The 13440-nt window shown below is 45.2% G+C and overlaps 1 protein-coding gene across 1 annotated transcript in view; it reads left to right on the top strand.

Annotated features, from left to right (window-relative positions):
- ube3b (ubiquitin protein ligase E3B) overlaps positions 1-13437 on the top strand; it is a 51448-nt gene extending 38011 nt beyond the window's left edge. Inside the window, exons 23-28 of the mRNA XM_055655665.1 lie at positions 1849-1914; positions 3860-3918; positions 6777-6959; positions 8796-8907; positions 10454-10546; positions 12026-13437. Of these exons, the coding sequence (XP_055511640.1) occupies positions 1849-1914; positions 3860-3918; positions 6777-6959; positions 8796-8907; positions 10454-10546; positions 12026-12217 (705 nt within the window). The 3' untranslated portion in view covers positions 12218-13437. The remainder of the gene's footprint in view (positions 1-1848; positions 1915-3859; positions 3919-6776; positions 6960-8795; positions 8908-10453; positions 10547-12025) is intronic.
- Positions 13438-13440: the final 3 nt, after the last annotated feature.

Here is a 13440-nt window from a genome sequence, read left to right as displayed (position 1 = left end):
CTGTCCCGCTCAGTTACTCCAGCATTTTCGTACCTATCTTCGGTTTAAACCAGCATCTGCAGTTCCCTCCGAAGCGTGGCAGGTAATAGGTAGACACAGGCGAGGGGAGGTTTTAATCGGCAAAAGGACACAAATTGCTGGTGTAACTCAGCAAGTCTCCAGCAGTTCCTCCAGCATTTTGTGTCTTTTTTAAAATTCGTCTTCAACTTAAAGTATCAATTGGAACAAGCCGTAAGATCTGTGGGGCATTTCTCCACCTTGGAAGTGCTACCTAAATGCATTTAGTCCGAATGTAACCATGAAGACTACGTAAAGCAGGTCTCCCCACTACACACCTACGAACTTTTTATAGGGGGACAATCGAGAGCACATTAACCTACGGCATCACTTCCTGGTTCGGGAGCTGCAAGGCGTACGAACGGCACCAACTAGACAGGATTGTGAAGACCGCCAGCAGGATTATTGGTGCTCCACTCCCTTTCCTGCTGGACATATACAGGAAGAGATGTATCAGCAGAGCCATCTCCATCATCAAAGACCCCTACCACCTATCGCATCACATATTCTCCATCCTGCCATCTGGGAAGAGCTACAGGAGCATTAGCTGCAAAACCAGCAGGATGCTCCTCAGCTTCTTCCCGCAGGCTATAAGACTGCTAAACGGACTTTGCCCCCTGCCAAAGTATCGCGCACCAACCACCAACCTGGACACACTGCAGCAGAGCCACTGTCGTGCCGCTGCCGATCGGAACGCCTGTTGATGTTTAGTATTGGGGCGACAGATAGCACAATGGGCTAAGAGTTCGGCTGGCGACCGGAAGGTAGCCGGTTCAAATCCCGCTTGGAGTGCATACTGTCGTTGTGTCCTTGGGCAAGACACTTCACCCACCTTTGCCTGTAATGGAATGTTACGGCGGCAGGCGCGGGCACACCGCGACGCCCTGTGTCTCCCTTTCAAGGGAGATGCTAAAAATGCATTTCGTTGTCTCTGTACTGTACACTGACAATGACAATAAATTGAATCATTTCATTTCATTTCATTTTTTTAGTAGAGTGTTAAATTTGTTCATGATATATGTATTTTTATTTCTATTTATTTTTACTGCACACTGAATGGACACTGGTTGAGCAACGTTTTTTTGTTTCCTCTGGGTATGTGAATACTCAGAAAATGACAATAAAAATATACAATACAATACAATACAATTCACAACTGATAGATAGATCAATTGATCTTTGCACCGCCTGTTAAAACTGCACAATCACATTTACATTGATTAATTATGTAGCTAGCTAACTGGACTAAATTAGAAATTTCACTTGGGCGGCACGATGGCGCAGCGGTAGAGTTGCTGCCTTACAGCGCTAGAGACCCGGGTTTGATCCTGACCACGGGTGCTGTCTGTACGGAGTTTTCACGTTCTCCCTGTGAGCTGCGTGGGTTTTCTCCGGGCGCTCTGGTTTCCTCCTGCACTCCAAGGACGTGTGGCTTTGTAGGTTAATTGGCTACTTGATACAAGTGTAAAATTGTCCCCTGGTGTGTGTAGTATAGTGTTAGTGTGCGGGGTGGGCAGTACGGACCCGGTGGGCCGAAGGGCCTGTTTCCACGCTGTATCTCTGAACTGAACTGAGCTTCCAACGCCTCTAATTTCTTTGAAAGCAAGGAGTTCCGAGCCTTCTAAATAATCTCAAATAAGTTAGCGTAGGATGCTATATCAAATGCCTGAATTTCAGCTCAATGTGCATGCAAGGACGATGAACTTATTACATATGTTTCATGTGCATCTTGGATGAGGAACAGGACTGTGGTCTATAATTGTAATGATTGTATTTTGTCTTTGTTTACAGCGTTACGATGGTGACATTGGTGACCTTGGTTTAACATTATCTTATGATGAAGATGTTATGGGTCAGGTAATATCTACACATCATCGAGGACAACTAGGTTTAGGTTTATTGTCATGGGGACTGTGAAAAGCTTTCTTTTGCATACTACCCAAACAGATCAGATAATACTATATACATAAATACTATCAAGTCAAACTTGAGTACAATAGTTAGAACAAAAGGGAAGGTCCAGAATGCAGAGTACAGTTCTCGGCATTGTAGCGCACCAGTTGACTTTACACTTGCAGACTTTAGAGATGCAGCATGGAAACAGCCCCTTCGGCCCATCGTGTCCGTGCAGACCAGCGATCACCCGTACACTAGCGCTATCCTACACGCTAGAGACAATGTCACTTTTACCAAAAGCCAATTAACCTTCAAACCCGTACATCTTTGGAGTGTGGGAGGAACCCGGAGAACCCGGAGAAAACCCACACGGCCACAGAGAGAACATGCAAACTCCGCACAGACAGCACCCATGGTTAGGATCAAACCCGGGTGTCTGGCTCTGTAAGGCATCAGTTCCAGAGACAAAGTCCAATATTCACAATGGGGTAGATGTGAATGGGATAGTACCCCAGCTTATGGAAGTAACTGCATAAAGTGAGCAGAGACTTGTAAACTCTGGGGTATTTAATGTATGTGGCTTACATATTTACCAAAAGACAAATGGAGAACTCCATTAAGACTCAGACTCTCATCCAGTCCATAGTAGATCTGGTTTTGGGGCTAGCTTTGCAATGGCCAGAGCAATATGGTGCGAGCATTCCATTTACAATGGTCTATGTCAAGGGTTCCCAACCTGGGGTAAATTTCGCCTACCCAGGGGGTACATTTGTTGATTCTGGATTTGTACATATTTGTTCTCATTGACTGACTGTGTTTGGTTCTGGTATCTGTTCATCATTAGTTGTTCATAAATAATTGATATAACATTGTTATGTGCTATTAAAGTTGCCTGGGGTAAACGGGACAAAAAAGGTAGGGAATCCCTGGTCTAAATCTTCTCGAATCATTTAGCCTCTGAATTTAATACTAGAAAATCATTTTTTTTAGTGAAACTAATGGATTTTAAAAGCAAATTGATATTAATTTATGCTTCAATTGACTAGTTTCTCCTGTTTTGTTTAATCTGTGGCGTTGAAGCATTTAGTTTAGAGATACAGCGTGGAAACTGGCCTTTCGGCCCACTGAGTCCCTGCCGACCATCGATCATCCATGCACTAAGAATCAATGCATTTCGTTGTCTCTGTACTGTACGCTGACAATGACAATTAAAATTGAATCTGAATCTGAATTTACAGAAGCCAATTAACCTACAAACCTGCACATCTATGGAGTGTGGGAGGAAACCGAGCAGTCGGAGAAACACCACGCACACACAGGGAGAACCTGCAAACTCCATACAAACAGCACCCATAGTCAGGGTTGAAACCAGGTCTCTGGCGCCGTAAGGCGCGACCGTCACACGTCAATCACTTGCTGCCTGTGGCGTAAATGACGGCCAAGTGGGACAGGCCCTTTAGTCCAGCAACATTGAGCAACTTCAAGAGGCTCTTAGCTGTCTTAATTTATTTTAGTTTAGTTTAGAGATACAGCGCAGAAACAGGCCCTTAGGCCCACCGAGTCAGCACCGACCAGCAGTCCCCGCATATTAACACTATCCAACACACACAAGGGACATTTTTTACATTTACCAAGCCAATTTACCTACACACCTGCACGTCTTTGGAGTGTGGGAGGAAACTGAAGATCTCGGGGAAAGCCCACGCAGGTGACAGGGAGAACGTACAAACTCCGTACAGACAGCACCCGTAGTTGGGATCAAACCCGGGTCTCTGGCGCTGCAAGCACAGTGAGGCAGCAACTCTACCGCTGGGACAACGTGCGGCCCTAATAAAACTGATAAACTAATTAAGCAAATAAAATTAGTTGGTTTGCAACGCTAACAATTTGTTTTTCCCTTCCACAGCTTGTTTGCCACGAGCTGATACCAGGAGGAAAAACCATAGGGGTAACCAATGAAAATAAGTGAGTCTTCATTGAGCTACTTTTCCATTGGTAGGGTGTTGTTAACGTTACTTTTAAATGAAAATGTCTCTTCCTTTTACAAATGTTTCCGTAGTATTAGTTTAGTTTAAAGATGCAACGTGGGAGCAGGCCCTTCGGCCCCCCGAGTCCACGTCGACCAGCGACCAACCGTAGCCTCGCTCAATGGTATCTTGTTTTTGCTTGCTGCACACTAGCGGCAATTTGCAGAAATCAATTAACCTACAAACCCGCATGTCTTTGGAATGTGGGAGGAAACCATAGCTCCTGGAGAAAACCCACACGGTCACAGGGAGAAACGGACAAACTCCGCACAGCCGTAGTTAGGATCGAACCTGGGACTCGGAATTGATCACTCGGGATTGATCTATACATTTTTTAAAGTAAGAGTTCTGGGCTCCTTTCACCTACTCTAATTAATAAGTCCCTGCTATGGTGTAGTTTCATAGTAAAGGTCACCACACTATATTCAAGGCTATCGGAAATTTATCCTTCCCATAGTGACAGTTTTTACAACATCTCAAGGGTTTAGCCTTCAATAGTCACTTCCTTTCCATCAGATTCTGTTGTTCAGCAGCAAGGATCACATTTGTGAGCTGTGTAGGAACTACAGATGCTGGTTCTCACACAAAATGCTCCAGTAACTCAGCGGGACAGGCAGCATTTCTGGATAGAAGGAATGGGTGACATTTCAGGTCGAGACCCTTGTTCAGACTGAGAGTCATAAGTAATAGGAGCAGAATTGGGCCATTCGGCCCATCATGTCTACTCCACCATTCAATCATGGCTGATCTATCTCTCCCTCCTAATCCCATTCTCCTGCCTTGTCAGGGGAGAGGGAGACACATTGTGAGGTTATGTACACTCATCAAAGTTCTTCATAACCTTATAATTTATGCAACAAAAACAATCATGGAAGTCACAGTTGGCAAGTGGTGTGATCTCACATTGGGAGTCCAGGGAGGACAGGATTTGATCCCCATCATCCACAAGCCGGCGAAAGAATCAAAGTGAACAGGAGATAGAAACACAGCTGAGGAAACACAATCTGCCACAGGCAATGATGGTCCAGGTTTATACTGCCGTCATAGTCTGTCCTCGCCTTCTCCATCATGGTCTGGTTTGGCTCGGCCACCAAGCACGACATCCGGAGGCTGCAGCGAATCGTTCGATCAGCTGAGAAGGTTGTTGGCTGCAATATTCCCCCCCCCCCCCCCCCCCCCCCCCCCCCCCCCCCCCCCCCCCCCCCCCCCATCGACAAACTGTACACTGCAAGGGCCAGGAAGCAAGCGGGTTAGATCATCTCTGACTCCTGTCACCTTGGCCACAAACTCTTTGAATCACTTCCCTCTGGAAGGCGACTCCGGACTGTCAAAGCCGCCACAGCCACAGACATAAAAACAGTTTTTATCCACGAGTAGTAGCTCTACTCATTAACCAAAAGTCTGTAGCCTCCTTTTGCTCTGCTATTTTATTTAATTCTTCACATGTTTAAATTCTAATGTTTTATTTTTAACTGTCGACTGGATATCGTGTTGTTACTTGTGAGCGGAGCACCAAGGCAAATTCCTTGTATGTGTGCATACTGGGCTAATAACATTTATTCAATTCAATTCAATTTTGAACCGTCGATACACAAGTAATGCTTTTTTTCTTAATTGATGACAGATTTGCTGTTTTATAGACTTCAAAAAAAATAATATGTACTAAATGCTTTTTTTAGTTTAGAGGTGCAGCACGGAAACTGGCCCTTCGGCCCACTGAGTCCTTGCAGACCAGGGATCACCCCAGACACTAGCACTGTCCTACACACCAGGGACAATGTACAATTTCACCAAAACCAATTAACCTACAAACCTGTGTTTAAGAGGGAACTGCAGATGCTGGAGAATCGAAGGTTACACAAAAAAGCTGGAGAAACTCAGCGGGTGCAGCAGCATCTATGGAGCGAAGGAAATAGGCAACGTTTCGGGCCGAAACCCTTCGGTTTCGGCCCGAAACGTTGCCCATTTCCTTCGCTCCATAGATGCTGCTGTACCCGCTGAGTTTCTCCAGCTTTTTTGTGTAACCTACAAACCTGTATGTTTTGGGAGTGTGGACGAAAACCCAGGGGAGAACATGCAAACTCCGTACAGACAGCACCCGTAGTCAGGGTCTCTGGTGCTGCGAGGCAGCTTGTATGAATATTTTCAACTTTTGTTTTTAGTTTCCTTCAATTGCAGCTTCTCTATTTGCCTGTGCTGCCTATCCTACTAGTATGTTTTGTGCTAATGGTTTCAATGTATTTTGCAGTGCAGAAGATGCACGCTAGGGGTGGTTGAGCTTGTTGTTCAAGGACTGAAATTGCTGCCTTTCCTCAACAGTTATTTGTTTTTAAATCTCTGAATGGGCTCGCCCCGCCTTACCTCTCTGAGCTGCTCCACCCATACGCTCCTGCCCGGTCCCTCAGGTCAGCTGGTCAGCTGCTCCTGGAGGTACCGAGGTCTAGTCGGAGGCTCAGAGGGGATAGAGCCTTCTCTGTTGCTGCTCCGGCACTCTGGAGCACCCTGCCGTTGCACATCAGACAGGCCCCCTCACTGTCCATCTTCAAATCCAGTGTTAAAACGCATTTGTACTCCCTGGCTTTTGACCATGCCTGAGGCTTTGCTTCTGTTTGTGGTGTTTTTGATGTTTCTTTATTTTACATGTCTTTTCCTACTATTTCTTTTGATTGTTATTTTTTGGTGTGTATTAACTTTTTTGTCAATGATTAGTGATGTACAGCACTTTGTTGCAGCTATGTTTGTTTTTAAAGTGCTCTATAAATAAAATTATTATTATTATTATTATTATTATAACAGAATCAGTTACATCCACCTGATGGCCCACTTCCGCATGCACACTCAGGTTAAAGACCAGACGGTGGCTTTCATCCGCGGCTTCCGCTCCATCATTAACCCCGAGTGGCTCCGTATGTTTTCCACGCCTGAAGTGCAGCGCCTCATTGCAGGAGACAACGCCGAGATCGACTTGGAGGACCTCAAGTAAGATCGCGAAGAAACTCTGCAAACAGTTCGGTCTTTTTAATGTCACTGCCAGGAAGGGGGAATAAGGTCATGAGGAATAGGAGTGGAATTAGGCCATTCGGCCCATCAAGTCTCCTCCGCCATTCAATCATGGCTGGTCTATCTCTCTCTCTCTCCTAACCCCATTCTCCTGCCTTCTCCCCATAACCTCTGACACCCGTGAATACTGGATCATAGTATTGTATGTGGGCAAGGTATTTTCGTAACTGGGCCGAGAATATGGGCTTGATTCCTCTGCTTAACCTCCTCCTTGTTTAGGCCAGCACAGTGGCTCAGCAATAGAATCGCTGCCTCACGGTGTCCGAAACTCAGGTTTATCACTTGCTATCATTTTGTGATCAATGAAATGGGATCAATATTTGTGTCAAAGTAAGAAAAATGCATTGAAGATCCAGTGTTCATCAGCGGTAGAGCTGCTGCCTCACAGCGCCAGTGACCCAGATTCGATCCTGACTACGGGTGCTGTCTCTGCGGAGTTTGTACATCCTCCCTGTCACCTGCGTGCGTTTTTTACTCCGGGTGCTCCGGCTTCCTCCCACACTCCAAAAACTTGTTGGCTAATTGGCTTCTGTAAATTGTCCCTAGTGTGTAGGATAAAACAATTATAAGGGCGATCGCTGGTCGGCGAGAACTCAGTGGGCCAGAGGACCCGTTTCCACGCTGTGTCTCTAAAACAAACTAAAACAGTCTAAAACTAGATTTCTCTCGAACAGAAAGCACACTGTGTATTGATCGTGTTTAAGAGGGAACTGCAGATGCTGGAGAATCGAGGGTTACACAAAAAAGCTGGAGAAACTCAGCGGGTGCAGCAGCATCTATGGAGCGAAGGAAATAGGCAACGTTTCGGGCCGAAACCGAAGGGTTTCGGCCCGAAATAGTATTGCTGCTGCACTCTGGTGCTGAGTTTCTCCAGCTTTCCTGTGTATTGATCGTTTGTCTTGTAGACAAAAGCACACTGTATTGATCACCTCTCGTACAGAGCACACTGTGTATTCATCACTTCTCTCATAGACAAAGCACACTGTTGTGATCACCTCTCAGAGTAAGCGCAGTGTATTGATCACCTCTCTGGTGCTGAAAGCACACTGTGTATTGATCCCTTCTCTTGTACACAAAGCACACACTGTATTGATCACCTCTCATAGACAAAGCACACTGGATCACTTCTCACAGAAAAAGCACATAGTGTACTGATCACCTCTGGTACTGAAAGCAGAATGGTGATTCAGTAGTGGCACGGTGGCCCATCGGTGGAGTTGCTGCCTTCCAGCGAATGCAGTGCCGGAGACCCGGGTTCAATCCCGACTACGGGTGCCGTCTGTAAGGAGTTTGTACGTTCTCCCTGTGACCACATGGGTTTTCTCCGAGATCTTCAGTTTCCTCCCACACTCCAAAGACGCACAGGTATGCAGGTTAATTGGCTTGGTAAATGTAAAAATTGTCCCTAGTGGGTATAGGATAGTGTAAATGTGCGGGGATCGCTGGTCGGCACGGACCTGGTGGGCCGAAAGGGCTTGTTTCCTCGCTGTATCTGGAAACCAAACTAAGCTTATCTCGTACAGAAAGCACACAGTGTAGTAATCACTTCTCTCATACACAAAGCAATGTATTGATCATTTCTCTCAGAGAAAGCACAGTATTGATCACTTCACTCATCGAAAAAGCATACTATGTACTGATCACTTCCCTGGTGTAAAAAACAGTGTATTGATCACTCCTCTTGTACAGAAAGCACACTGTATTCATCCCTTCTTCTCTCAGAGTAACCACACAATGTGTTTATTGATCATGCAGAAAGCACACGGTATATTACGGAGGCTTCCATGGCAGTCACCGAGTCATTGCCTGGCTCTGGGATATTTTAGCTCACGACTTCACAGCAGAAGAACGAGCCATGTTTCTTAAGGTCGGTGCATTTTTACTAATTTTAAGCACTTTTTCTATTAAGTACTTTTAACTCATCTTGTTCCACAATGCTCAATTTTCAATGCTCAAGTAAGGAAAATAACATGGAAGTCTACCTTGACGTTATAGAGGTGTATAAAATCATGGGAGGAATAGATCGGATAGACGCACAGAGTCTCTTGCCCAGAGTAGGGGAATCGAGGACCAGAGGACAGAGGTTCAAGGTGAGGGAGGGGAATAGGAATCTGAGGGGTAACTTTTTCAGACAAAGGGTGGTGGGTGTATGGGACAAGCTGCCAGAGGAGGCAGTTGAGGCTGGGACTATCCCAACGTTTAAGAAACAGTTAGACAGGTACATGGATAGGACAGGTTTGGAAGGATATGGACCAAGCGCAGGAAGGTGCTTTTGTGTTTGTGCTTTTGTTAAATTTTTAATTCAATTTCAATTTTATTTTTTTAATATGTTTTATTATTTTTTTATTTTTTATTTTTATTATTTTTCTTTTGATTTTTTTTTTTTTTTAACGATACTGCTGTACGGGAAATTCATTTCGTTGTCTCAAAGTGAGGCAACGACAATAAAATTTGAATACAAGAATACAAGAATACAAGGTGGGACTAGATGAGAGAAAAAAATGTTCACACAGAGTGGAAAATCTGTGGAATTCTCTGCCACAGAAAGTAGTTGAGGCCAGTTCATTGGCTATATTTAAGAGGGAGTTAAATGTGGCCCTTGTGGCTAGAGGGATGGAGAGAAGGCAGGTATGGGATACTGAGTTGGATGATCAGCCATGATCATATTGAATGGCGGTGCTGGTTCGAGGGGCTGAATGGCCTACTCCTGCACCTATTTTGTATGTTTCTCACACTCCCCTTCCTCCATCCTGGTGTTTTACCAGTTCCACAGTTGAACACATTGTTTCTCTTGATCATACCTTCCCTAGCCAACAGGCACCCCCCTACCTGAGGTCATTTGTGGCTGGCCCTGATCTTTTCTCGCCTCCAGCTCTTTCACCTCTCCCCAACCCCTACTTTCAGTGTGAAGAAGGGGCCTGGCCCGAAACGTCACCCATCCTTTTTCTCCAGGGATGCTGCCTGACCCGCTGAGTTACCCCAGTACCTTGTGTCTATCTTCTGCACGATAGTTACATAGAAAATAGGTGCAAGAGTAGGCCATTCGGCCCTTCGAGCCTGCACCACCATTCAATATGATCATGGCTGATCATCCAACTCAGTATTACAAGAGTGGGATAGGCACAAGCAAAAAATATTGAAAGATCAGTGTGACGTGGCAATTCGATAAGCAATGTGACCAAGCTACTTTGTAAAGACATCAACATAGCAATCAAATATAATTTGTATATATATATTTTTCTTTTGCTCTGGTTTCCTCCCACTCCAAAGTGTACAATAATTGGCTTTAGTAAAATTGTAAATTGTCCCGAGTGTGTAGGATGGTGTTAGTTAGTTAGTGTGTGGGGGTCACTGGTCGCTGGCCTGTTTCTGCGCTGTATCTCGAAAGTCTAAACTATTGTTTATTTTTCCAGTTTGTCACCAGCTGCTCCCGACCACCCCTCCTGGGCTTTGCTTACCTTAAACCCCCCTTCTCCATTCGCTGTGTGGAGGTTTCAGACGATCAGGTGGGTTGAATTGTCACTCTTTCCCCCACCATCACACCAAAAATATTCCCGCAATATCGCCCCCCGCCGATGCTTATCCCTTCCACTGTCTGGACCCACAAGAAGCTGCAGGCCCTTCTGTACCCAAACTGAATGGCCATGTATCGTGAGTTCAAACAGATAATATCGTCAGGTTTCTTAAAAAAAAAATGCCGACAGCACGGTGGCGCAGCTGGTAGAGCCGCTGCTTCACAGCGCCAGAGACCCGTGTTCAACCAGACCTCGGGTGCTGTCTGTGTGGAGTTTGCACGTTCTCACTGTAACTCCATTTTTCCTACATCTCAAAGACGTGTGGGATTGTCGGCTAATTGCCCTCAGCGTGTAGGGAGTGGATGGAAACATAGTACGGTCTAGAACTAGTGTGATTGGGTGAGCGATGGTCGCCATTGACTCGTTGGGCAGGAAAGGCCATCTTTTAATCAGTCGCACAGATCCTAAATGCTGCAGATCAATGCAGTTAGTAACGTGGGCCCTGAATTATGTTTCCCTTCCCTGTTTCAATCCTCTCCGCCACGATCAATTAATCCGACAGGAGCAAGGATGAGTGTGTAAGCAGGAACTGCAGATGCTAGTCTGCACCAAAGATAGTCTGCACAAAATAGTGGAGTAACATCTCTGGAGAAAACGAATAGGTGATTTTACGGGTCGAGACCCTTCATCAGATAAATCAGCATGGTATTGATGAAGGGCCTCGACCCTATACGTCACCTATTCCTTTGGTCCAGAAATGCTGGCCTGACCTGCTGAGTTACTCCAGCATTTTGTGTCTATCTTAGGAGCAAGGATGAAATTTGGAACACGGCACTGAGAAAGTTTACGTATAGAATGCATTTACAAGCATTCTACATTCTGATAGTTAATTTGAATTTACAAACATGTTCTTCCTTTGAGCTGTGTTCAGTTTAGAGATACGGCATGGAAACGCACTAAGAGCAAAGAGAAACACACAGAGGCCAATTAACCTACAGATCCACGTGTCTTTGAGATGTGGGAGGAAACCGGAGCACCCGGAGAAAACGAGCAGTGCGGTGGAGTTGCTACTTAACAGTTTGCAGCGCAGAGATCTGGGTTGGATCCCGACTACGTCTGTACTGAGCTTATACGTTCTCCCTGTGACTGCGTGGGTTTTCTTTGAGATCTTCGGTTTCCGCCCACACTCCAAAGACGTATAGGGTTGTAGGTTAATTGTCTTGGCATGAGTGTAAATTCTCCCTAGTGCGTGTAGGATAGTGTTAATGTGCGGGGATCGCTGGGCCTGTTTCCACGCTGTATCTTTAACCTAAACCAAACCCCACGTGGTCACGGGGAGAATGGGCAATCTCCTCACCGACGGTACCCGAGGTCAGGATCGAACCTGGGTCTCTGGCCCCGCGAGGCAGCAATACCGCTGCGCCGCCCTGTGCTTGAGATTAAGACCGTGTTTGCGTGTGTGTGTTTCAGGACACGGGGGATACGCTGGGTAGCGTACTGCGCGGTTTCTTCACCATCCGCAAGAAGGAGCCGGGCGGCCGGCTGCCGACCTCTTCAACCTGCTTCAACCTCCTGAAGCTTCCTAACTACAGCAAGAAGAGCATCTTGAGAGAGAAACTCCGCTATGCAATCAGTATGAACACCGGATTTGAACTCTCCTAACCCTGGTTGAAAAAGGACACGGTGGCTCGTACACCTTTTATATACAGTACTGGACCCTCCTGAACTTTGAGCAAGCGCTCTTCACTGTACATCTCACTCCATTGCCAACAGAATTCTGGCTGTCTGGAATCCAGTTTTATTCATCCCAGTGACTGAGACAAAGTTAAAATGGAGCACAAAGATGCATCCAAGATGAGACTACTCGGTATCCTTACAGAAACGTTTCACAATATCAAACGTGGTTGAAAACAAAATGACTTCAGCTCTTCTTGAAGGCTGTAACGGTGCTCATCTGAAAGCTGAGAATGGTGCAGGATTATTTGTGTGATTTAGAAAGTTTAGCAAAATTATTTCCATCTTTTATTTTTTTGTTAGCATTGAGGAAACAATCACTGCACTCAACCTGAATTAACGGGCTTGTGTGGACACAAGGAACTGCAGATGCTGGTTTACAAAAATAAAAAGTGCTGCAGTAGCTCGGCAGATCAGGCAGCATCTCCAGCGAACACGGAGGTGTGACGTTTCAGGTTGAGACCCTGAAGGATCACGACCTGAAACATCACCTCTCCATGTCCTTCAGAGATGCTGAGTTACTTTGTGTCGTTTTTTTAAGCAGGCTTATCATTGGTTGCATTTATAAAATGAACGATGAATCAACGCACAAATTTAATGAACAAAAACCTCTGTTCCTGCAAGGCCACCTTGCTGATAGGAAGCTGCTGTGTATGCCAAAAGTCATTGAAAAGACTACACTGCAAATGTTAACACCGACTCCTATTTTAGCAATGGGTTCCAGCAAAAACACCATCCTATCAACTTTATTTCCCCTTCATTTTACCAAGTGAAACCCGGAAAATTGTGGAATTCTACAACCCCGTGATGTAGTAGTCATTACATCATGTATTTTAGAATGGATCTGGTTTCACTCCAGATTCATCTCAAACAGACCGCATCCATTTTTAAAAAAAGTTTTAGTAAATCGCCTATTCAATGTAAAAATAACCTTTTAAAATGGGCTTTGCAGATAACGACAACTGCAGGGTCCAGCTTATTTCCGGCAATACGATCTCTGTGTAATATTAATTATTTTGAATAGCAAGGTAGAAAAGGTTACTATATAATACTCAAGTAATTTATAACTAGCCAATGTGAATTTCTCAGGCATTAATGTATATTTCAAGCTGGTTTATCCATTAATAAAGTTCCCCACTTATTTTTAATTC

This window comes from Leucoraja erinacea, chromosome 25 (genome assembly GCF_028641065.1).
Source record: "Leucoraja erinacea ecotype New England chromosome 25, Leri_hhj_1, whole genome shotgun sequence".
Classification (NCBI taxonomy): domain Eukaryota; kingdom Metazoa; phylum Chordata; class Chondrichthyes; order Rajiformes; family Rajidae; genus Leucoraja; species Leucoraja erinaceus.
Note: the sequence above shows the minus strand (reverse complement) of the source record. Positions and strands in the feature narration are given on the sequence as shown.